Here is a 25,068-nt window from a genome sequence, read left to right as displayed (position 1 = left end):
ATCATGCTACAGCATCCAGAAATAAGCACCAGCACCAACAGGACTTAAACCCTATATAAGACTTGTCCAGTTATGGACATAAGTTTACATAAATGTTGGCTAAAAAGCAGCAGCAGCCTCTAGTGGTCACCAGCACCCTTCGGTTAGCAACAAGCCATCACAAGTAGTGTGACAGGCCGGTCAGTGTCTGGAAAAGGACAACAACATGGTCCGAGACTGGAGGTTCTCTGGTCCTCACCTGGATACCAGTGTCAGGGTTTGAGTTTTTTGTTTGCTTGTCTGTTTTATTTTCTTTTGGTCTGTTTTATTATTTTCTTTCATTCATTGGTTTTCTGTGTGTTTATTCTCTTGCTGGGTTTTCTGCTTGGGTCTGTCTGTTTCTATCTCTCTTGTCTGTCCCTGTGTTCTTGGTGGTGGGCGTTTCTCTCTCTAGCCATGCCTCTGTTCTGGTGCTTTTCATGCACACCTGTTCCTAATTTGCAGATCATCACCTGGGCTTATATAAGCTCACTGGCTGTGTTTGCTCTTCGCCAGATTGATGCGTCTTGTGGCTTCTCTCCAGCTCTCGTTCTTGTGTTCCATAGTCCTGCCTGCCTCAGTGTGTTTATCGACCTCTTGCCTGTTTTTCGACCTTGCCAAAGCCTGATGATTCTTGTACTTCTCCTGTGTATTTTGGACTGCCTTCTCATGTACCGACCATTGCTATCCTAATCACTAAAGTCTTTTACCAACCAGAGGTGTTTGTGTGAGCCTCGCATTTGTGTCCAAACGTCTTTGACTAACCTGCCTGTCAACCAGAACCTAAACTTTCACAGCTGAATATCTAATAGTTTTTACAAGTACTTATGGAAATTAGGTTTTCTGCAGTTACCTTAAGTGCACCTTTGCTTTTCAGTGTGATTTTGTGAATTGTTTTATTTTCGCACTTTCTGTAGTTACCTTATGCGCACCTTTGCTCCTGGTTTTGCTTTTCTGTATATTTTATTATGTTCTACTCACCTGCAGATTCTGTTTAGTTCTGATCACCTTTTATTAGTTTTCACATGACCTTTGACCCCATCAATCACCATCCTCCATTTTGTTCAGTCAACTCTTCCTGTGCACTTGCTCCTCCTCCTTTCCCTGATTCAACACACCTGTTCCTTCATCAGTTTGGCTATTTAAGCAATTTTGTCAGTCATTGCCGGTTCATTGTGTATGTCTCCAGTGTAAGCTACTCACCCAGGTTCCTGTATATCCTTGTGTGTAAGTACTGTTTCTTGTGTTTTCCCCAGTTTTTGACATTTTGCATTTCTGCCCCTGGTTTTTGATTTTTCACTTTGCAGCCTCTGTTGTGTTTTTGCTGCACTGTATGTATGGGATATTTTGGGACTGTTAAACACCTTTTGCACCTTTTTTGGAACTTTTTTGGAACTATGTCACAATAAATCACCTTGGTTGATATAATCATTTGTGTCTACGCTGCCTGCATTTTTGGGTTGCAACTGAACTGTAATCAAACCTTAACAATGCCTAATAATAGAGAGAAACCAGAACACTGTGCAGGTGTGTCAAAGGAGCAGGGACCCAAAGTTAACCCCATGTCAAATAATAAAGAGAAACCAGAACACTGTGCAGGTGTGTCCAAGGGGCAGGGACCCAAAGTAAACCCCACGTCAAATAGAGAGAAACCAGAACACTGAGCAGGTGTGTCAAAGGAGCAGGGACCCAAAGTAAACCCCATGCCCAATAATACAGAGAAACCAGAACACTGAGCAGGTGTGTCAAAGGGGCAGGGACCCAAAGTAAACCCCATGCCCAATAATACAGAGAAACCAGAACACTGAGCAGGTGTGTCAAAGGGGCAGGGACCCAAAGTAAACCCCACGTCAAATAGAGAGAAACCAGAACACTGAGCAGGTGTGTCAAAGGAGCAGGGACCCAAAGTAAACCCCATGCCCAATAATACAGAGAAACCAGAACACTGAGCAGGTGTGTCAAAGGGGCAGGGACCCAAAGTAAACCCCATTTCATATAATAGAGAGAAACCAGAACACTGAGCAGGTGTATCAAAGGGACAGGGACCCAAAGTAAACCCCATGCCCAATAATAGAGAGAAACCAGAACACTGAACAGGTGTGTCAAAGGGGCAGGGACCCAAAGTAAACCCCACGTCTGATAATGGAGAGAAACCAGAACACTGAGCAGGTGTGTCAAAGGGGCAGGGACCCAAAGTAAACCCCACATCATATAATAGAGAGAAACCAGAACACTGAGCAGGTGTGTCAAAGGAGCAGGGACCCAATGTAAACCCCATGCCCAATAATACAGAGAAACCAGAACACTGAGCAAGTGTGCCGGAAAGAAGGTGCTGCACAGGAACCAGGCCAACAAAATGTGACAAATGCACCAGAATAAGAACCATGAAATCCCCAAATTCCTGTCTGAGGTTTATCAAAACACACACACCCTTACTGTGGAGGACGTAGAAACAGAGCTGAGCAGGAGGACGCTGCTGCAGGCGCCCTCTCTAAATGGGTCACATGATTACCACAACTGACCTGGTTCCACATCCACAAGAAGCAAGTTCCTGCAAGGCAAACTCCAGCAGAAGACTTTTATTCCAAAATGGGTTTTTGCCACACAGATACAGAATCAGACGAACCATGAATTCCTCCTATGGTTGTTTTTTGAATCACCTCCGGTGTTTTGGATTGGATCCTTATTTTAATGCTGTATGTGGATGATGTTTGTGTGTTTTTTGCAGGCAGCCATTCCCAGCAGGCGACAGAGTTACTTTTAATGGGAAGGAGTGTATTTGCCAAAACTGCACCCAGCCCCTTCCTGCCAACAGCCCCGCTCCCCCGCAGGCCGTCCACAGTCAGTACCTCCTCTGTGTTATCAGTCCACACGCTAGCATAAGTGCTTTTCTTCATTTACCTACTTGCTCTGCTCACTGCAGACTGCTGCGGCTGTGGGAAGGACTTTCAGAATGAGCAGTCTCTGGTGGCGCTGGACAAACACTGGCACCTGGGCTGCTTCAAGTGCAAAGTCTGCAACAAGGTGCTCAATGCTGAGTACATCAGCAAGTAAGTGGCTCTCCTGGCCGTTACTGAACCGTTACAGAACTGTTACAGTGCCATGCAGGCAAATTTAGTAAGGGGGCGTCACCAGATGGTGAAGAAGGGGGCCCTCCCCTCATCTGTGTTGTGGAGCTTTTGAAAATTTTGCATCAAAATGGGACTTCTGAGGCTCCTTGAAGGACCGGAACAAATACAACAGAGCGCGAGAGGAATAATGCTTAAATAAATAGGCATTTCGACAAGGGGTCTCGCAGCCAAAACAAGAGGGCGTGGTGTCCATGTTCCCCGGTTTTGAAAAACCTAGCTGTTACTCAGCCATTACAGGGTAGTTACAGACCTTTTACTCGGCAGTTACAGAGGTGTTACAGGGTGACTACAGAGCTGTGACCGAGCTGTTACTGAGCTGTTACAGACCTGTAACTTGGCTGTTACAGGGTAGTTATAGAGTTGTGCATGAACTGTTACAGGCCTGTTACTCAGCCGTTACAGGGTAGTTATAGAGCTATTGGGCTGTAGTGGTCTGAATGTGAGTCTGATGCTATTTAAGGAACAGCTTTGATGTTCTATTGAGATCCAGTGGTCTGGCCTTCAGTGTGCTTCTGTTTAAGGAACAGTTTTGATGTCCTATTGGGCTCTTGTGGTCTGGATGCCAGTCTGATTCTGTTTAGGGAACAGCTTTGAAGTCCTATTGGACTCTTGTGGTCTGGACATCAGTCTGATTCTGTTTAAGGAACAACTTTGAATTCCTATTGGACTCTTGTGGTCTGGACATCAGGCTGATTCTGTTTAAAGAACAGCTTTGATGTCTTGTTGGGATCTAGTGGTCTGGCCTTCAGTGTGATTCTGTTTAAGGAACAGCTTTGACGTCCTATTGGGCTCCAGTGGTCTGGCCTTCAGTGTGATTCTGTTTAAGGAACAGCTTTGACGTCCTATTGGGCTCTAGTGGTCTGGTCTTCAGTCTGATTCTGTTTAGGGAACAGCTTTGAAGTGTTATTGGACTCAAGTGGCCTGGATGCCAGTCTGATTCTGTTTAAGGAACAGCTTTGATGTCCTATTGGGCTCTAGTGGTCTGGGTGTCAGTCTGGTTCTGTTTAAGGAACAGCTTTGATGTCCTATTGAGATCCAGTGGTCTGGCCTTCAGTGTGATTCTGTTTAAGTAACAGCTTTGATGTCCTATTGTGCTCTAGCGGTTTGAATGTTCGTCTGATGCTTTTTAAGGAACAGCTTTGATGTCTTATTGGGCTGTAGTGGTCTGAATGTCAGTCTGATGCTGTTTAAGGAACAGCTTTAATGTCTTATTGTGATCTGGTGGTCTGGCCTTCAGTGTTGATGTCCTATTGGGCTCTAGTGGTCTGAATGTCAGTCTGATGCCTGTTTAGTGAACAGTTTTGATGTCCTGTTGGGCTCTAGTGGTCTGAATGTCAGTCTGATGCTGTTTAAAGAACAGTTTTGATGTCCTATTGGGCTCTTGTGGTCTGGACATCAGTCTGATTCTGTTTAAGGAACAGCTTTGATGTCCTGTTGGGCTCTAGTGGTCTGGATTTGAGTCTGATTCTGTTTAGGGAACAGCTTTGAAGTCTTATTGGGCTCTAGTGGTCTGAATGTCAGTCTGATGCTGTTTAAGGAACAGCTTTAGTGGTCTGGCCTTCAGTCTGATTCTGTTTAGGGAACAGCTTTGACGTCTTACTGGACTCTAGTGGCCTGGACGCAAGTCTGATTATGTTTAAGGAACAGCTTTGATGTCCTGTTGGGCTTTTGTGGTCTGAATGTCAGTCTGGTTCTGTTTAAGGAACAGCTTTGATGTCCTATTGGGATCCAGTGGTCTGGCCTTCAGTCTGATTCTGTTTAGGGAACAGCTTTGATGTCCTATTGTGCTCTAGTGGTTTGAATGTTCGTCTGATGCTTTTTAAGGAACAGGTTTGATGTCCTATTGGGATCTGGTGGTCTGGCCTTCAGTGTGATTCTGTTTAGGGAACAGCTTTGATGTCCTATTGAGATCCAGTGGTCTGGCCTTCAGTGTGATTCTGTTTAAGGAACAGCTTTGATGTCCTATTGTGCTCTAGTGGTTTGAATGTTCGTCTCATGCTTTTTAAGGAACAGCTTTGATGTCTTATTGGGCTCTAGTGGTCTGAATGTCTGCCTGATGCTGTTTAAGGAACAGCTTTGATGTCTTATTGTGATCTGGTGGTCTGGCCTTCAGTGTGCTTCTGTTTAAGGAGCGGTTTTGATGTGCTATTGGGCTCTAGTGGTCTGAATGTCAGTCTGATGCCTGTTTAAGGAATAGTTTTGATGTCCTGTTGGGATCCAGTGGTCTGGCCTTCAGTGTGATTCTGTTTAGGGAACAGTTTTGATGTCCTGTTGGGCTCTAGTGATCTGAATGTCAGTCTGATGCTGTTTAAGGAACAGTTTTGATGTCCTATTGGGCTCTTGTGGTCTGGACATCAGTCTGATTCTGTTTAAGGAACAGCTTTGATGTCCTGTTGGGCTCTAGTGGTCTGGACATCAGTCTGATTCTGTTTAAGGAACAGCTTTGATGTCCTGTTGGGCTCTAGTGGTCTGGATTTCAGTCTGATTCTGTTTAGGGAACAGCTTTGAAGTCCTATTGGACTCTTGTGGTCTGGACGTCAGTCTGATTCTGTTTAAAGAACAACTTTAATGTCCTGTTGGGATCTAGTGGTCTGGCCTTCAGTGTGATTCTGTTTAAGGAACAGCTTTGACGTCCTATTGGGCTCTAGTGGTCTGGACGCAAGTCTGATTCTGTTTAAGGAACAGCTTTGATGTCCTGTTGAGCTTTTGTGGTCTGAATGTCAGTCTGGTTCTGTTTAAGGAACATTTTTGATGTCCTATTGGGATCCAGTGGTCTGGCCTTCATTGTGATTCTGTTTAGGGAACAGCTTTGATGTCCTATTGAGATCCAGTGGTCTGGCCTTCAGTGTGATTCTGTTTAAGGAACAGCTTTGATGTCCTATTGTGCTCTAGTGGTTTGAATGTTCGTCTGATGCTTTTTAAGGAACAGCTTTGATGTCTTATTGGGCTCTAGTGGTCTGAATGTCTGTCTGATGCTGTTTAAGGAACAGCTTTGATGTCTTATTGTGATCTGGTGGTCTGGCCTTCAGTGTGCTTCTGTTTAAGGAGCAGTTTTGATGTGCTATTGGGCTCTAGTGGTCTGAATGTCAGTCTGATGCCTGTTTAAGGAATAGTTTTGATGTCCTGTTGGGATCCAGTGGTCTGGCCTTCAGTGTGATTGTGTTTAAGGAACAGCTTTGATGTCCTATTGTTCTCTAGTGGTTTGAATGTTCGTCTGATGCTGTTTAAGGAACAGCTTTGATGTCTTATTGTGATCCGGTGGTCTGGCCTTCAGTGTGCTTCTGTTTAAGGAGCGGCTTTGATGTCCTATTGGGCTCTAGTGGTCTGAATGTCAGTCTGATGCCTGTTTAAGGAATAGTTTTGATGTCCAGTTGGGATCCAGTGGTCTGGCCTTCAGTGTGATTCTGTTTAGGGAACAGTTTTGATGTCCTGTTGGGCTCTAGTGATCTGAATGTCAGTCTGATGCTGTTTAAGGAACAATTTTGATGTCCTATTGGGCTCTCGTGGTCTGGACATCAGTCTGATTCTGTTTAAGGAACAGCGTTGATGTCCTGTTGGGCTCCAGTGGTCTGGATTTCAGTCTGATTTTGTTTTCTCATCCCAGGGATGGAATCCCCTACTGCGAGATGGACTATCACGCCATGTTCGGCATCCAGTGTGAGAACTGCAAGAAGTACATCACTGGGAAAGTCCTGGAGGTACCAGCTTCTCTCCTTTGACTTATCTACACCAGATGTGTTTGATTTCTCTGTAGTTTTTAACGGTGCTTAACCCCCTGGGGTCCGAGGGCATTTTTTGGACAGTTCACTCGCCTGGCATAAATGTTTTATTATTGCTGTTACCAGCTCTCCCTGCATACCACAATCAAATTTTATGTCTCTTTTTTCAGGGCAACCTGTACTTTCAGAATATATATGCTATAGTGGTGTTTTATAAGTGTAATAAAGGTTTACAATCAGAAATAAGAATGGAGAAACTAAAGCGGAAAATAATTTTCCATACACATTTATTCAAAACACACAGCAAACTATAATAAACAACTGCTTTGACACTTTATAAAGGTAATTTGAGGTCTTGTGTAAAAGACTGTACAACAGAGGTTCAAACAATAAACACAAATGCACATTTTGAACAATATATGTAAAATGGTCTGTACGTTTTGTTTGTCTTCATCTCAAAGCAATTTCTGTCTGCTATTACACAAAGGTCACATCACAAACTTCTACTTCTAAGTTGAATGTGTGTTTGTTCTGTCCTGCTCTGAAAGCAGCTTTCACACTTCGAGGCTCATTCACAGTTTGAGGAGCAGTCCCCCCCCCCCCCTCGCTCCATTGATATGGTAAACGGTGCTGTACGCTGGAGCGAGAGAGCTTGCCACAGGCTTATCCAATAACATTCACAGGCCGACTAGTGCTCCCAGACCACCAATAACCAGCAAAATTCTATTTAAGCATAAAAATTCAAAAAGAAAAAATAACATAGCACCTTCAGCTGCACCACAGACTAAAACAGTTAAATGTGGTCTATTAAACATTAGGTCTCTCTCTTCTAAGTCCCTCTTAGTAAATGATATAATAATTGATCAACATATTGATTTATTCTGCCTTACAGAAACCTGGTTACAGCAGGATGAATATGTTAGTTTAAATGAGTCAACTCCCCCGAGTCACACTAACTGCCAGAATGCTCGTAGCACGGGCCGAGGCGGAGGATTAGCAGCAATCTTCCATTCCAGCTTATTAATTAATCAAAAACCCAGACAGAGCTTTAATTCATTTGAAAGCTTGACTCTTAGTCTTGTCCATCCAAATTGGAAGTCCCAAAAACCAGTTTTATTTGTTATTATCTATCGTCCACCTGGTCGTTACTGTGAGTTTCTCTGTGAATTTTCAGACCTTTTGTCTGACTTAGTGCTTAGCTCAGATAAGATAATTATAGTGGGCGATTTTAACATCCACACAGATGCTGAGAATGACAGCCTCAACACTGCATTTAATATATTATTAGACTCAATTGGCTTTGCTCAAAATGTAAATGAGTCCACCCACCACTTTAATCATATCTTAGATCTTGTTCTGACTTATGGTATGGAAATTGAAGACTTAACAGTATTCCCTGAAAACTCCCTTCTGTCTGATCATTTCTTAATAACATTTACATTTACTCTGATGGACTACCCAGCAGTGGGGAATAAGTTTCATTACACTAGAAGTCTTTCAGAAAGCGCTGTAACTAGGTTTAAGGATATGATTCCTTCTTTATGTTCTCTAATGCCATATACCAACACAGTGCAGAGTAGCTACCTAAACTCTGTAAGTGAGATAGAGTATCTCGTCAATAGTTTTACATCCTCATTGAAGACAACTTTGGATGCTGTAGCTCCTCTGAAAAAGAGAGCCTTAAATCAGAAGTGCCTGACTCCGTGGTATAACTCACAAACTTGCAGCTTAAAGCAGATAACCCGTAAGTTGGAGAGGAAATGGCGTCTCACTAATTTAGAAGATCTTCACTTAGCCTGGAAAAAGAGTCTGTTGCGCTATAAAAAAAGCCCTCCGTAAAGCTAGGACATCTTACTACTCATCACTAATTGAAGAAAATAAGAACAACCCCAGGTTTCTTTTCAGCACTGTAGCCAGGCTGACAAAGAGTCAGAGCTCTATTGAGCCGAGTATTCCTTTAACTTTAACTAGTAATGACTTCATGACTTTCTTTGCTAATAAAATTTTAACTATTAGAGAAAAAATTACTCATAACCATCCCAAAGACGTATCGTTATCTTTGGCTGCTTTCAGTGATGCCGGTATTTGGTTAGACTCTTTCTCTCAGATTGTTCTGTCTGAGTTATTTTTGTTAGTTACTTCATCCAAACCATCAACATGTCTATTAATCAATCAATCAATTTTTTTTATATAGCGCCAAATCACAACAAACAGTTGCCCCAAGGCGCTTTATATTGTAAGGCAAGGCCATACAATAATTATGTAAAACCCCAACGGTCAAAACGACCCCCTGTGAGCAAGCACTTGGCTACAGTGGGAAGGAAAAACTCCCTTTTAACAGGAAGAAACCTCCAGCAGAACCAGGCTCAGGGAGGGGCAGTCTTCTGCTGGGACTGGTTGGGGCCGAGGGAGAGAACCAGGAAAAAGACATGCTGTGGAGGGGAGCAGAGATCGATCACTAATGATTAAATGCAGAGTGGTGCATACAGAGCAAAAAGAGAAAGAAACAGTGCATCATGGGAACCCCCCAGCAGTCTACGTCTATAGCAGCATAACTAAGGGATGGTTCAGGGTCACCTGATCCAGCCCTAACTATAAGCTTTAGCAAAAAGGAAAGTTTTAAGCCTAATCTTAAAAGTAGAGAGGGTGTCTGTCTCCCTGATCTGAATTGGGAGCTGGTTCCACAGGAGAGGAGCCTGAAAGCTGAAGGCTCTGCCTCCCATTCTACTCTTACAAACCCTAGGAACTACAAGTAAGCCTGCAGTCTGAGAGTGAAGCGCTCTATTGGGGTGATATGGTACTACGAGGTCCCTAAGATAAGATGGGACCTGATTATTCAAAACTTTATAAGTAAGAAGAAGAATTTTAAATTCTATTCTAGAATTAACAGGAAGCCAATGAAGAGAGGCCAATATGGGTGAGATATGCTCTCTCCTTCTAGTCCCCGTCAGTACTCTAGCTGCAGCATTTTGAATTAACTGAAGGCTTTTTAGGGAACTTTTAGGACAACCTGATAATAATGAATTACAATAGTCCAGCCTAGAGGAAATAAATGCATGAATTAGGTTTTCAGCATCACTCTGAGACAAGACCTTTCTGATTTTAGAGATATTGCGTAAATGCAAAAAAGCAGTCCTACATATTTGTTTAATATGCGCTTTGAATGACATATCCTGATCAAAAATGACTCCAAGATTTCTCACAGTATTACTAGAGGTCAGGGTAATGCCATCCACAGTAAGGATCTGGTTAGACACCATGTTTCTAAGATTTGTGGGGCCAAGTACAATAACTTCAGTTTTATCTGAGTTTAAAAGCAGGAAATTAGAGGTCATCCATGTCTTTATGTCTGTAAGACAATCCTGCAGTTTAGCTAATTGGTGTGTGTCCTCTGGCTTCATGGATAGATAAAGCTGGGTATCATCTGCGTAACAATGAAAATTTAAGCAATGCTGTCTAATAATACTGCCTAAGGGAAGCATGTATAAAGTGAATAAAATTGGTCCTAGCACAGAACCTTGTGGAACTCCATAATTAACTTTAGTCTGTGAAGAAGATTCCCCATTTACATGAACAAATTGTAATCTATTAGACAAATATGATTCAAACCACCGCAGCGCAGTGCCTTTAATACCTATGGCATGCTCTAATCTCTGTAATAAAATTTTATGGTCAACAGTATCAAAAGCAGCACTGAGGTCTAACAGAACAAGCACAGAGATGAGTCCACTGTCCGAGGCCATAAGAAGATCATTTGTAACCTTCACTAATGCTGTTTCTGTACTATGATGAATTCTAAAACCTGACTGAAACTCTTCAAATAGACCATTCCTCTGCAGATGATCAGTTAGCTGTTTTACAACTACCCTTTCAAGAATTTTTGAGAGAAAAGGAAGGTTGGAGATTGGCCTATAATTAGCTAAGATAGCTGGGTCAAGTGATGGCTTTTTAAGTAATGGTTTAACTACTGCCACCTTAAAAGCCTGTGGTACATAGCCAACTAACAAAGATAGATTGATCATATTTAAGATTGAAGCATTAAATAATGGTAGGGCTTCCTTGAGCAGCCTGGTAGGAATGGGGTCTAATAAACATGTTGATGGTTTGGATGAAGTAACTAATGAAAATAACTCAGACAGAACAATCGGAGAGAAAGAGTCTAACCAAATACCGGCATCACTGAAAGCAGCCAAAGATAACGATACGTCTTTGGGATGGTTATGAGTAATTTTTTCTCTAATAGTTAAAATTTTGTTAGCAAAGAAAGTCATGAAGTCATTACTAGTTAAAGTTAATGGAATATTCAGCTCAATAGAGCTCTGACTCTTTGTCAGCCTGGCTACAGTGCTGAAAAGAAACCTGGGGTTGTTCTTATTTTCTTCAATTAGTGATGAGTAGAAAGATGTCCTAGCTTTACGGAGGGCTTTTTTATAGAGCAACAGACTCTTTTTCCAGGCTAAGTGAAGATCTTCTAAATTAGTGAGACGCCATTTCCTCTCCAACTTACGGGTTATCTGCTTTAAGCTACGAGTTTGTGAGTTATACCACGGAGTCAGGCACTTCTGATTTAAAGCTCTCTTTTTTAGAGGAGCTACAGCATCCAAAGTTGTCTTCAATGAGGATGTAAAACTATTGACGAGATACTCTATCTCACTTACAGAGTTTAGGTAGCTACTCTGCACTGTGTTGGTATATGGCATTAGAGAACATAAAGAAGGAATCATATCCTTAAACCTAGTTACAGCGCTTTCTGAAAGATTTCTAGTGTAATGAAACTTATTCCCCACTGCTGGGTAGTCCATCAGAGTAAATGTAAATGTTATTAAGAAATGATCAGACAGAGGGGAGTTTTCAGGGAATACTGTTAAGTCTTCTATTTCCATACCATAAGTCAGAACAAGATCTAAGATATGATTAAAGTGGTGGGTGGACTCATTTACTTTTTGAGCAAAGCCAATAGAGTCTAATAATAGATTAAATGCAGTGTTGAGGCTGTCATTCTCAGCATCTGTGTGGATATTAAAATCGCCCACTATAATTATCTTATCTGAGCTAAGCACTAAGTCAGACAAAAGGTCTGAAAATTCACAGAGAAACTCACAGTAACGACCAGGTGGACGATAGATAATAACAAATAAAACTGGTTTTTGGGACTTCCAATTTGGATGGACAAGACTAAGAGTCAAGCTTTCAAATGAATTAAAGCTCTGTCTGGGTTTTTGATTAATTAATAAGCTGGAATGGAAGATTGCTGCTAATCCTCCACCCCGGCCCGTGCTACGAGCATTCTGACAATTAGTGTGACTCGGGGGTGTTGACTCATTTAAACTAACATATTCATCCTGCTGTAACCAGGTTTCTGTAAGGCAGAATAAATCAATATGTTGATCAATTATTATATCATTTACCAACAGGGACTTAGAAGAGAGAGACCTAATGTTTAATAGACCACATTTAACTGTTTTAGTCTGTGGTGCAGTTGAAGGTGCTATATTATTTTTTCTTTTTGAATTTTTATGCTTAAATAGATTTTTGCTGGTTATTGGTAGTCTGGGAGCAGGCACCGTCTCTACGGGGATGGGGTAATGAGGGGATGGCAGGGGGAGAGAAGCTGCAGAGAGGTGTGTAAGACTACAACTCTGCTTCCTGGTCCCAACCCTGGATAGTCATGGTTTGGAGGATTTAAGAAAATTGGCCAGATTTCTAGAAATGAGAGCTGCTCCATCCAAAGTGGGATGGATGCCGTCTCTCCTAACAAGACCAGGTTTTCCCCAGAAGCTTTGCCAATTATCTATGAAGCCCACCTCATTTTTTGGACACCACTCAGACAGCCAGCAATTCAAGGAGAACATGCGGCTAAACATTTCACTCCCGGTCTGATTGGGGAGGGGCCCAGAGAAAACTACAGAGTCCGACATTGTTTTTGCAAAGTTACACACCGATTTAATGTTAATTTTAGTGACCTCCGATTGGCGTAACCGGGTGTCATTACTGCCGACGTGAATTACAATCTTACCAAATTTACGCTTAGCCTTAGCCAGCAGTTTCAAATTTCCTTCAATGTCGCCTGCTCTGGCCCCCGGAAGACAATTGACTATGGTTGCTGGTGTCGCTAACTTCACATTTCGCAAAACAGAGTCGCCAATAACCAGAGTTTGATCCTCGGCGGGTGTGTCGTCGAGTGGGGAAAAACGGTTAGAGATGTGAACGGGTTGGCGGTGTACACGGGGCTTCTGTTTAGGGCTACGCTTCCTCCTCACAGTCACCCAGTCAGCCTGCTTTCCCGGCTGCTCGGGGTCTGCCAGGGGGTAACTAACGGCGGCTAAGCTACCTTGGTCCGCACCGACTACAGGGGCCTGGCTAGCTGTAGAATTTTCCACGGTGCGGAACCGAGTCTCCAATTCGCCCAGCCTGGCCTCCAAAGCTACGAATAAGCTACACTTATTACAAGTACCGTTACTGCTAAAGGAGGCCGAGGAATAACTAAACATTTCACACCCAGAGCAGAAAAGTGCGGGAGAGACAGGAGAAGCCGCCATGCTAAACCGGCTAAGAGCTAGTAGCTGCTCTAAGCTAGCGGATTCCTAAAAACACGCAAAGTGAATAATGTGTAAATAATTTAGAGGTGATTCAGCAGAAGGAGTGCTTTAGTTAAGGCACGTAAAGATTACACTGGGAAACAAATCGTAATCTAGATAACTAGATCAATCTAACTGCGCAGATTAAACAGCTAACAGATACAGAAAAACACTGCTGTGCTCCGGAACAGGAAGTGATACAATACCGCAGTGAGAGCCAACCACCAGTAGAGGCAAGCAAGTCTGATCCATGGTATCAAATGCAGCACTAAGATCTTAGACCCCATTCCTACCAGGCTGCTCAAGGAAGCCCTACCATTATTTAATGCTTCGATCTTAAATATGATCAATCTATCTTTATTAGTTGGCTATGTACCACAGGCTTTTAAGGTGGCAGTAATTAAACCATTACTTAAAAAGCCAACACTTGACCCAGCTATCTTAGCTAATTATAGGCCAATCTCCAACCTTCTTTTTCTCTCAAAAATTCTTGAAAGGGTAGTTGTAAAACAGCTAACTGATCACCTGCAGAGGAATGGTCTATTTGAAGAGTTTCAGTCAGGTTTTCGAATTCATCATAGTACAGAAACAGCATTAGTGAAGGTTACAAATGATCTTCTTATGGCCTCAGACAGTGGACTCATCTCTGTGCTTGTTCTGTTAGACCTCAGTGCTGCTTTTGATACTGTTGACCATAAAATTTTATTACAGAGATTAGAGCATGCCATAGGTATTAAAGGCACTGCGCTGCGGTGGTTTGAATCATATTTGTCTAATAGATTACAATTTGTTCATGTAAATGGGGAATCTTCTTCACAGACTAAAGTTAATTATGGAGTTCCACAAGGTTCTGTGCTAGGACCAATTTTATTCACTTTATACATGCTTCCCTTAGGCAGTATTATTAGACGGTATTGCTTAAATTTTCATTGTTACGCAGATGATACCCAAATTTATCTATCCATGAAGCCAGAGGACACACACCAATTAGCTAAACTGCAGGATTGTCTTACAGACATAAAGACATGGATGACCTCTAATTTCCTGCTTTTAAACTCAGATAAAACTGAAGTTATTGTACTTGGCCCCACAAATCTTAGAAACATGGTGTCTAACCAGATCCTTACTCTGGATGGCATTACCATGACCTCTAGTAATACTGTGAGAAATCTTGGAGTCATTTTTGATCAGGATATGTTATTCAAAGCGCATATTAAACAAATATGTAGGACTGCTTTTTTGCATTTACGCAATATCTCTAAAATTAGAAAGGTCTTGTCTCAGAGTGATGCTGAAAAACTAATTCATGCATTTATTTCCTCTAGGCTGGACTATTGTAATTCATTATTATCAGGTTGTCCTAAAAGTTCCCTGAAAAGTCTTCAGTTAATTCAAAATGCTGCAGCTAGAGTACTAACGGGGACTAGAAGGAGAGAGCATATCTCACCCATATTGGCTTCTCTTCATTGGCTTCCTGTTAATTCTAGAATAGAATTTAAAATTCTTCTTTTTACTTATAAGGTTTTGAATAATCAGGTCCCAGCTTATCTTAGGGACCTCATAGTACCATATCACCCCAATAGAGCGCTTCACTCTCAGACTGCAGGCTTACTTGTAGTTCCTAGGGTTTGTAAGAGTAGAATGGGAGGCAGAGCCTTCAGCTTTCAGGCTCCTCTCCTGTGGAACCAGCTCCCAATTCAGATCAGGGAGACAGACACCCTCTCTACTTTTAAGATTAGGCTTAAAACTTTCCTTTTTGCTAAAGCTTATAGTTAGGGCTGGATCAGGTGACCCTGAACCATCCCTTAGTTATGCTGCTATAGACTTAGACTGCTGGGGGGTTCCCATGATGCACTGAGTGTTTCTTTCTCTTTTTGCTCTGTATGCACCACTCTGCATTTAATCATTAGTGATCGATCTCTGCTCCCCTCCACAGCATGTCTTTTTCCTGGTTCTCTCCCTCAGCCCCAACCAGACCCAGCAGAAGACTGCCCCTCCCTGAGCCTGGTTCTGCTGGAGGTTTCTTCCTGTTAAAAGGGAGTTTTTCCTTCCCACTGTCGCCAAGTGCTTGCTCACAGGGGGTCATTTTGACCGTTGGGGTTTTTCTGTAATTATTGTATGGCCTTGCCTTACAATATAAAGCGCCTTGGGGCAACTGTTTGTTGTGATTTGGTGCTATATAAATAAAATTGATTGAATTGATTGAGTTATTAGCTGTTCTTTGGGTCCTGAGGACAAGGATAGGGAAACACTGATTTAGAACAAAAATCATCACATACCACCCTGAGACTGTCTTAAAAGTTCTTCTTCCACATTCCTTTAATTCTTTCATAAAAAGCAAAGTTCTGGTCCTGTGACCGCAGTGACATCTGAATTAATGAAGCCACCTGTTCAGCACCATTGCCCCTGGTGACGCTGTGCAGGTTGTCAGCTGGAAACCCAGTTAAGACCAGAACTCTGTTTCCTCTGAGAAGCTTCAACAGTTTTCAGACTTGTCCTGACTGTGGAGCAGAAAGGTCATGACCTTAATCTGGGAAATAAAAGTGTCACTTCCTGTCCAGAACTGAATCTGGAGGATGTAATGTTGGTTTATGAAATGTCAAGGTCGCGCTTTTTTCTGTCACCAGTCAACACGACCGACTCTGATTATGATTATGATCCCGTCTCTCAGACTGAACTTATCAGTTCTGAACTCTGAGTCTGATCCCGTCTCTCAGACTGACCCTGTCAGTGTCCTGTCGCTTAGACTGACCTCGTCAGTCCTGGACTCTGAGTCTGATTCCTTCTCTCAGACTGACCCTGTCATTGTCCTGTCTCTCATACTGACCTCGTCAGTCCTGGACTCTGAGTCTGATTCCTTCTCTCAGACTGACCCTGTCATTGTCCTGTCTCTCAGACTGACCTCGTCAGTCCCGGACTCTGAGTCTGATTCCGTCTCTCAGACTGACCCTGTCAGTGTCCTGTCTCTCAGACTGACCCTGTCAGTCCTGGACTCTGAGTATGATCCTGTCTCTCAGACTGGAACACTCTGGTTCCAGCTTGTATCTCTGGGCCTGGGTCAGCTTCCTGTTCCTGTGGTCTGCTTTGTGTCAGTGAAACCCGTCTCTGGAGTCTTCCTGCTCGTGTTTGTGCATGTCTCCATCTGCTGTCCATTTGCAGGGCGTTACCGTAGAAACAGTTCTTGAACGACTTCACTGTTCAAGTATGAATGTTACAACATTTAATAGGTTCCCTGGAAACGTCAGTCTGGAATGCAGGGATCAACGCAGGGTGGACTGTTTGTGCAACTTTGGGGGAAAACCTGTTGGAGGTTTTGGACAGTTTCAGCATAAAAAAACAACAAAACAATGAAAAAACAAGTTCTGATGTACTGTTTTCTTTTCCCTTAAGTACGCGTAGGAATTGAAAAGGCTCCACAGAAGATTATCACTCAGGACAAGTGCTCCACCATGTGGCTGCAGTGTGAATTACTGTATAGCGCACGACTGTTGTCATCAATTTAAAAACAGCTCAGCACCAGCTCAGACCCTCTGAGCTGGTGTGATGTTTGCCGCTCACGGTGCGCTCTTACTGGTGGTCAGTGTTATAAAGCTGAAAGCATCCAGTGTGTTTTCCAGGCTGGAGAGAAGCACTACCACCCATCGTGTGCACGCTGCACTCGCTGTGAGCAGATGTTTGCAGAGGGAGAAGAAATGTACCTGCAAGGTGAGAAATGTTTTTGGCTTTGAGAAATTTTAACAGTCTTCATGGCGACCTTTGTGTCAGCGTCCTGCGTGCACATCCACATGCATGCATGATTGAATACAAATTAAAGAGCAGACAACCTTTGCAGGAAACATGACCTCTGACATGTGCACGCTTTGTGTCTGCAGGATCTTCTATCTGGCATCCTCCGTGCAGACAAGCAGCCAAACAGGAAGAGAGGAGTAAGGTGGGCGGGTCCGAATGCAGCGACTGCACCAACCCCGACGGCCAAATCTGAGACCACAAGCTGCACGTTTAGACACCTTAGCCCTCCTCAGAAACCTGTACGGTTCTGAGGAGGGCTAAGCGGCAAAGAAGTCATAAAGAGTAGATGCCGATACCGCCTATCGGCGTTGATGAGCCTTGGGGCCGCCATGTTGGAGTGGTCACCCGCTCCACTCAGTGCTGTTTGGCAGCGCAGCACATTTAATCCATCCTAACTCTCTGAATACTAAACTGATTTTCACACATTTTTTTTCTGCAGCTGTCATACAACCCCAATTTCAAAGAAGTTGCAACATTGTGTAAAATGTAAATAAAAACAGAATCCAATGATTTTCAAATCCTCTTCAACCTATATTCAATTGAATACACCACAAAGACAAGATATTTAATGTTCAAACTGATAAACTTTATTGTTTTTGTGCAAATATTTGCTCATTTTGAAATGCATGCCTGCGACACGTTTCAAAAAAGCTGGGACAGTGGTATGTTTACCACTGTGTTACATCACCTTTCTTTCTAACAACACTCAATAAGCATTTGGGAACTGAGGACACTAATTGTTGAAGCTTTGTAGGTGGAATTCTTTCCCATTCTTGCTTGATGTACGACTTCAGTTGTTCAACAGTCCGGGGTCTCCGTTGTCGTATTTTGTGCTTCATAATGCGCCACACATTTTCAATGGGCGACAGGTCTGGACTGCAGGCAGGCCAGTCTAGTACCCGCACTCTTTTACTACAAAGCTGACTTTTGAACTTTGCGCTCGTAACAATCTGGATGGTCTTTTTTCTCTTTTGTCCGGAGGACACGATGTCCATGATTTCCATAAACTATTTGAAATGTGGACTTATCAGACCACAGCACACATTTCCAATTTGCGTCTGTCCATTTCAAATGAGCTTCGGGCCCAGAGAAGGTGGCGGCATTTCTGGATGTTGGTGATGTTTGGCTTTCACTTTGCATGGTAGAGTTTTAACTTGCACTTGTAGATGTAGTGACAAACTGTGTTAACTGACAATGGTTTTCTGAAGTGTTCCTGAGCCCACGCGGTAACATCCTTTCCACAATGATGTAGGTTTTTAATGCAGTGCCGCCTGAGGGATCGAAGGTCATGGGCATTCAGTGTTGGTTTTCGGCCTTGCCACTTATGTGTAGAAAGTTCTCCAGATTCTCTGAATCTTCCGATTATATTATGGACTGTAGCTGATGGAATCCCTAAATTCCTTGCAATTGAACATTGAGGAAACATTGTTCTTAAACTGTTTGAGTATTTTTTCACTCAGTTGTGTTGTGAAAGTGTCGTGACACGGACCCACAACAGGGGGCGTTAATGAACGGACAATGGATAAGCCAAAAAGTAACAATTTAATGTTGTGAATCGCACAACGAAGTACAGACAATAACAATATGGTGGAATGTCAATTATACACAAGGTGACGTGTGGGCAGGCTCGACGATAGAAGACGTCTGGCGAGAGAAGAGCCGGATCCCACACAGCTTCCACCACCAATGGAGCTGAAGAACACCGGAGCTGCCAAGCCCTGCGCCCCAGGTGGCCACTGTCTTCAGCAGTCAGACCCGGTACTGCTGGCAGAGAACAGAGACAGTACTGATGAGTGTGAGTTCGCACACTCAGTAATCCCACAGTCAGTGTTTAGTTAGGAGGGAGAACCTCCACCTCCGAATCACACACTCGTGCAGCTCCTGAGACAACCACTTATCTGGGTGGGGTGGGAGGCGAAGCCGTCGCAGTCCACACCAAACGCCAACTCAGCAGACAGGGTATCCGTCCCAGGAAAACGGCTGCAAAAGAGATCAGACTAATGCTCGTATTAAGGTTCAGCAGAGAATTACCTGAATGGTAGCTGATTTCTCGGTGGGGAGGTGGAGTTGCAGTCCGGCCTTTATGGTGGTGGTGATATGTAGTGGATGAGTGACAGCTGGTACGGATGATGAGTGACAGCTGTCACTCCCGGTCGCTCCAACACCCTCTCGTGCTTGAAGCCCGCACTTCAAGCAGGGCGCCATCTTGTGGTGGTGGGCCAGCAGTACCTCCTCTTCAGCGGCCCACACAACAAGTTGTTCACAAAGTGGTGATCCTCACCCCATCTTTGCTTGTGAACGGCTGAGCGTTTTGGAGATGTTCCTTTTATACCCAATCATGACACTCACCTGTTTCCAATTAGGTGTTCTTTGAACATTCATGAACTTTCCCAGTCTTTTGTTGCCCAGTCCCAACTTTTTTGAAACGTGTTGCAGGCATCCATTTAAAAAATGAGCGAATATTTGCAAAAAACAATAGTTTATCAGTTTGAACATTAAATATCTTGTCTTTGTGGTGTATTCAATTGAATATAGGTTGAAGAGGATTTGCAAATCATTGTATTCTGTTTTTATTTACATTTTACACAACGTCCCAACCTCATTGGAATTGGGGTTGTATGTGTATGCTGAGCAGGTCCGGAAGCACCTCTGTGACCCCTGACCCTTACTGCTGTTCATTGCAAACACAGACCAGGGGTTAGATTGCTGAATGATTGACAGATGGTGATGTGATTTGTCGATGCAGTTGGTGCGTTTGCGACCTGCAGCTCAGAACAGTTCAGGACGAAGACTGAGAGCCCAATCCAGATTATGATCTGAAAAGAGAGTCTACTTTCAGGGTCTCCAGCTGTGGTCGGATGTTGACAGACACTCCTCAGACTTGTTGAGCTTTTACTGATGTCTTTGGACTGTTCTTCAGTCAGGGTGGAACGATCGTACAGCAAACATCACTAATGAGAACTGAGTCTACAAGTTTGAATGTAACGTGGACCTTCTCTAATCCACACAGAGTCAAATATATACATACAGGCTCAAAGATATACATACAGGCTCAAAGATATACATACACGGATTTTGGAGGAGGGCCTTCTTTCTTGTAGAGAAGCTTGAATCTTCGACTGGACTGGGTTGCTTGACGTGAGGAGGTTTTATTTCAAATTGCAGAAGCCTCCTCAGCTAAAATTCTTGCTCTGGTAGTCTGACTTCTGTCTTGACTCTTGTAGAGAAGAACAAACAGAGGCCACAAAAGCTGGAGTTTTAAACCTAACCAGCCCCTCCTACCGTGAGGCAGACTGCTATTGGCTAGTGACTAAACAATAGCTTTAATTAGCACCTATTGTGCTCTAGTTAGCACCCTCCTAATCACAGGGTAGCTGTCCCTCTTAATGATGGGGCTGACACCTCTCCTGATGATGTGAATGACTCATTACCATGAACAAAAGACTGAAACTTTTGTGTAACGGCTGCTTAGTCTCACCTGTGTAGTGTTTGTTACAGTTTTCCTGACATCTGATAGAATACACTACATTGCTCTGTTTATAACTAGGGATCATGTCCTTAGGGTGAACTAATTTCTGTCTCAGTGTGTTAACAGGTTTAAAGTAAACTGGGATTTTGTGCTGTCTGAAGATCCTCTGTAGTTTTTTTCCCTACTCCTGCTAAATAAGGGAGAGACACTCCTTCTTGTCTCCGTCTCCTGTCTGTCTGGTCTCGTTGTTCTTTGGGACTTCTGCACTTTATCCAGAGACCATCGTGGGTACCCACATATTGTGACGGCTTTCCGGACAAGTTATTGTTCTTTTGCCGTTCCCTCTGTAGTTGTGGGGACCTGTAGGGCTCTGTGTTGAAGAGTCCTGATCACCCCGAGCTTGTGTTCAAGGGGGTGGTTTGAGCCAAAGAGCAGATATTGGTCAGTGTGAGTGGGTTTTCTGTAAACCCCTGTCTGGAGCTGCCCGTTCTCTCCAATCGTAACATCACAGACCAAGTAGGCTAAATGGTTGTTTCTGGCATCCTTGCGTGTGAATTTGATATTGGAGTCCACTGAGTTGATGTGCACTGTAAAGTCTTCAACTTCCTGTTGCTTGACTTTAACCCATGTGACATCGACATATTTGAACCGGTGACTGGGGGAGATACCCATGAACGATGCCAAGGCTCTCTTCTCCACTAGCTCCATGTACAGATTGGCCACAATGGGGGATACTGGAGACCCCATTGCACAACCATGGATCTGCCTGTAGTAATTCCCCCTAAACAGGAAATATGTGGTGTTAAGACAGATCTCCAAGAGTTGGCAGATGTGGTCTGGTGTGAGTTTGGTCCTTTCAAGTAGAGACGCATCCTCCAGCAGTCTCTGCCTCACAGCTGAGACGGCCTCACCAGTGGGGATCACAATTATTCCTTGTTTACCGTAATAATGGCACACATCTGAATTAAGACAACACATATTACCCTGCAGTGGGGAATAAGTTTCATTACACTAGAAGTCTTTCAGAAAGCGCTGTAACTAGGTTTAAGGATATGATTCCTTCTTTATGTTCTCTAATGTCATATACCAACACAGAGCAGAGTAGCTACCTAAACTCTGTAAGGGAGTTAGAGTATCTCGTCAATAGTTTTACATCCTCATTGAAGACAACTTTGGATGCTGTAGCTCCTCTGAAAAAGAGGGCTTTAAATCAGAAGTGTCTGACTCCGTGGTATAACTCACAAACTCGTAGCTTAAAGCAGATAACCCGTAAGTTGGAGAGGAAATGGCGTCTCACTAATTTAGAAGATCTTCACTTAGCCTGGAAAAAGAGTTTGTTGCTCTATAAAAAAGCCCTCCGTAAAGCTAGGACATCTTTCTACTCATCACTAATTGAAGAAAATAAGAACAACCCCAGGTTTCTTTTCAGCACTGTAGCCAGGCTGACAAAGAGTCAGAGCTCTATTGAGCTGAGTATTCCATTAACTTTAACTAGTAATGACTTCATGACTTTCTTTGCTAACAAAATTTTGACTATTAGAGAAAAAATTACTCATAACCATCCCAAAGATGTATCGTTATCTTTGGCTGCTTTCAGTGATGCCGGTATTTGGTTAGACTCTTTCTCTCCGATTGTTCTGTCTGAGTTATTTTCATTAGTTACTTCATCCAAACCATCAACATGTTTATTAGACCCCATTCCTGCCAGGCTGCTCAAGGAAGTCCTACCATTATTTAATGCTTCAATCTTAAATATGATCAATCTATCTTTGTTAGTTGGTTATGTACCACAGGCCTTTAAGGTGGCAGTAATTAAACCATTACTTAAAAAGCCATCACTTGACCCAGCTATCTTAGCTAATTATAGGCCAATCTCCAACCTTCCTTTTCTCTCAAAGATTCTTGAGAGGGTAGTTGTAAAACAGCTAACTGATCACCTGCAGAGGAATGGTCTATTTGAAGAGTTTCAGTCAGGTTTTAGAATTCATCATAGTACAGAAACAGCATTAGTGAAGGTTATAAATGATCTTCTTATGGCTTCGGACAGTGGACTTATCTCTGTGCTTGTTCTGTTGGACCTCAGTGCTGCTTTTGATACTGTTGACCATAAAATTTTATTACAGAGATTAGAGCATGTCATAGGTATTAAAGGCACTGCGCTGCGGTGGTTTGAATCATATTTGTCTAATAGATTACAGTTTGTTCATGTAAATGGGGAATCTTCTTCACAGACTAAAGTTAATTATGGAGTTCCACAAGGTTCTGTGCTAGGACCAATTTTATTCACTTTATACATGCTTCCCTTAGGCAGTATTATTAGACGGTATTGCTTAAATTTTCATTGTTACGCAGATGATACCCAGCTTTATCTATCCATGAAGCCAGAGGATACACACCAATTAGCTAAACTACAGGATTGTCTTACAGACATAAAGACATGGATGACCTCTAATTTCCTGCTTTTAAACTCAGATAAAACTGAAGTTATTGTACTTGGCCCCACAAATCTTAGATGCATGGTGTCTAACCAGATCGTTACTCTGGATGGCATTTCCCTGATCTCTAGTAATACTGTGAGAAATCTTGGAGTCATTTTTGATCAGGATATGTTATTCAAAGCGCATATTAAACTAATATGTAGGACTGCCTTTTTGCATTTACGCAATATCTCTAAAATCAGAAAGGTCTTGTCTCAGAGTGATGCTGAAAAACTAATTCATGCATTTATTTCCTCTAGGCTGGACTATTGTAATTCATTATTATCAGGTTGTCCTAAAAGTTCCCTAAAAAGCCTTCAGTTGGTTCAGAATGCTGCAGCTAGAGTACTGACGGGGACTAGCAGGAGAGAGCATATCTCACCCGTGTTGGCCTCTCTTCATTGGCTTCCTGTTAATTCTAGAATAGAATTTAAAATTCTTCTTCTTACTTATAAGGTTTTGAATAATCAGGTCCCATCTTATCTTAGGGACCTCGTAGTACCATATTACCCCATTAGAGCGCTTCGCTCTCAGACTGCGGGCTTACTTGTAGTTCCTAGGGTTTGTAAGAGTAGAATGGGAGGCAGAGCCTTCAGCTTTCAGGCTCCTCTCCTGTGGAACCAGCTCCCAATTCAGATCAGGGAGACAGATACCCTCTCTACTTTTAAGATTAGGCTTAAAACTTTCCTTTTCGCTAAGGCTTATAGTTAGGGCTGGATCGGGTGACCCTGGACCATCCCTTGGTTATGTTGCTTTAGACGTAGACTGTGGGGGGTTCCCATGATGCACTGTTTCTTTCTCTTTTTGCTCCGTATGCATCACTCTGCATTTAATCATTAGTGATCGATCTCTGCCCCCCTTCTCGGCATGTCTTTTTCCTGGTTCTTTCCCTCAGCCCCAACCAGTCTCAGCAGAAGACTGCCCCTCCCTGAGCCTGGTTCTGCTGGAGGTTTCTTCCTGTTAAAAGGGAGTTTTTCCTTCCCACTGTAGCCAAGTGCTTGCTCATAGGGGGTCGTTTTGACCGTTGGGGTTTTTCATAATTATTGTATGGCCTTGCCTTACAATATGGAGCGCCTTGGGGCAACTGTTTGTTGTGATTTGGCGCTATATAAGAAAAAAGTTGATTGATTGATATACATTTGACATTGTTTATGTGCACTAAACTTGAAACAGTCCGTTATCCAAATTGAGGCGATGTGAGTGTGTGGTAGCCGCTGCAACTGGAGTCGCGCTGCCGCCAGCTTGGGGGGAACGGGGATCTGCCGCAGCTAAAATCGCGTAGTCCCCAGAGGGGAAAGGGCTGGTGCGAGCGGTGGCCGGGATCGGGTGTATGATGGGGGACAGGAGGTGAGGTAAAAGGGAAAAATGGAGCATGCTTCAGTCCTTGTCCATATGTGAGTCTGTCTGTCCTTGTGTACTGGAGTAAGAAAGATAAGGAGGCAGCCAATCGTCCCAAGGTCATAGAGATTCTTCTGGAGGATAAACAATGGGCATTTTATCCTTGACAGGCTGATAAGACTGTCGTGTTTGTGGTTGAGCAGTGAAAAACACTTTTCTTGCTTCACATGAACAAATCAAAACCCTATTATGAAAAATTCCCCGGCCTCTGAAAACTTCTCCTGCAAGGCAGACATTTGCTCCAAGATGTTGTCCAATTTGCGTCTGAGTGCAAGGGTTAACGCAGTCTGAGAATGCATCGCCTTGCCCCATTTATTAATTCATGACGGACAAGCGAGGGGTCGTGGTTTTGGCAGCAGCCGTCTTGCCAGTCTTCTGGTAGGTCAGGGCAGCACATATAGTGAGGAAAATACGTATTTGAGCACCCTGCGATTTTGCAAGTTCTCTCACTTAGAAATCATGGAAGGGTCTGAAATTTTCATCTTAGGT

The 25,068-nt window shown here is 43.2% G+C and overlaps 1 protein-coding gene across 6 annotated transcripts in view; it reads left to right on the top strand.

The window, feature by feature from the left end:
• The window catches only part of ablim2 (actin binding LIM protein family, member 2), a 176,809-nt gene that overhangs the window by 52,101 nt on the left and 99,640 nt on the right, over nucleotides 1-25,068 (top strand). For all 6 annotated transcript variants that reach the window (XM_034165343.1, XM_034165345.1, XM_034165344.1 and 3 more), the window contains exons 4-8: nucleotides 2,747-2,859; nucleotides 2,942-3,068; nucleotides 6,754-6,847; nucleotides 17,064-17,151; nucleotides 17,319-17,377. In XM_034165343.1, the coding sequence (XP_034021234.1) occupies nucleotides 2,747-2,859; nucleotides 2,942-3,068; nucleotides 6,754-6,847; nucleotides 17,064-17,151; nucleotides 17,319-17,377 (481 nt within the window). The remainder of the gene's footprint in view (nucleotides 1-2,746; nucleotides 2,860-2,941; nucleotides 3,069-6,753; nucleotides 6,848-17,063; nucleotides 17,152-17,318; nucleotides 17,378-25,068) is intronic.

The sequence above is a fragment of the Thalassophryne amazonica genome, unplaced genomic scaffold (genome assembly GCF_902500255.1).
Source record: "Thalassophryne amazonica unplaced genomic scaffold, fThaAma1.1, whole genome shotgun sequence".
Taxonomy (NCBI): domain Eukaryota; kingdom Metazoa; phylum Chordata; class Actinopteri; order Batrachoidiformes; family Batrachoididae; genus Thalassophryne; species Thalassophryne amazonica.
The sequence above is the reverse complement of the archived record's forward strand: the minus strand, read 5'-3'. Positions and strand labels throughout refer to the sequence as shown.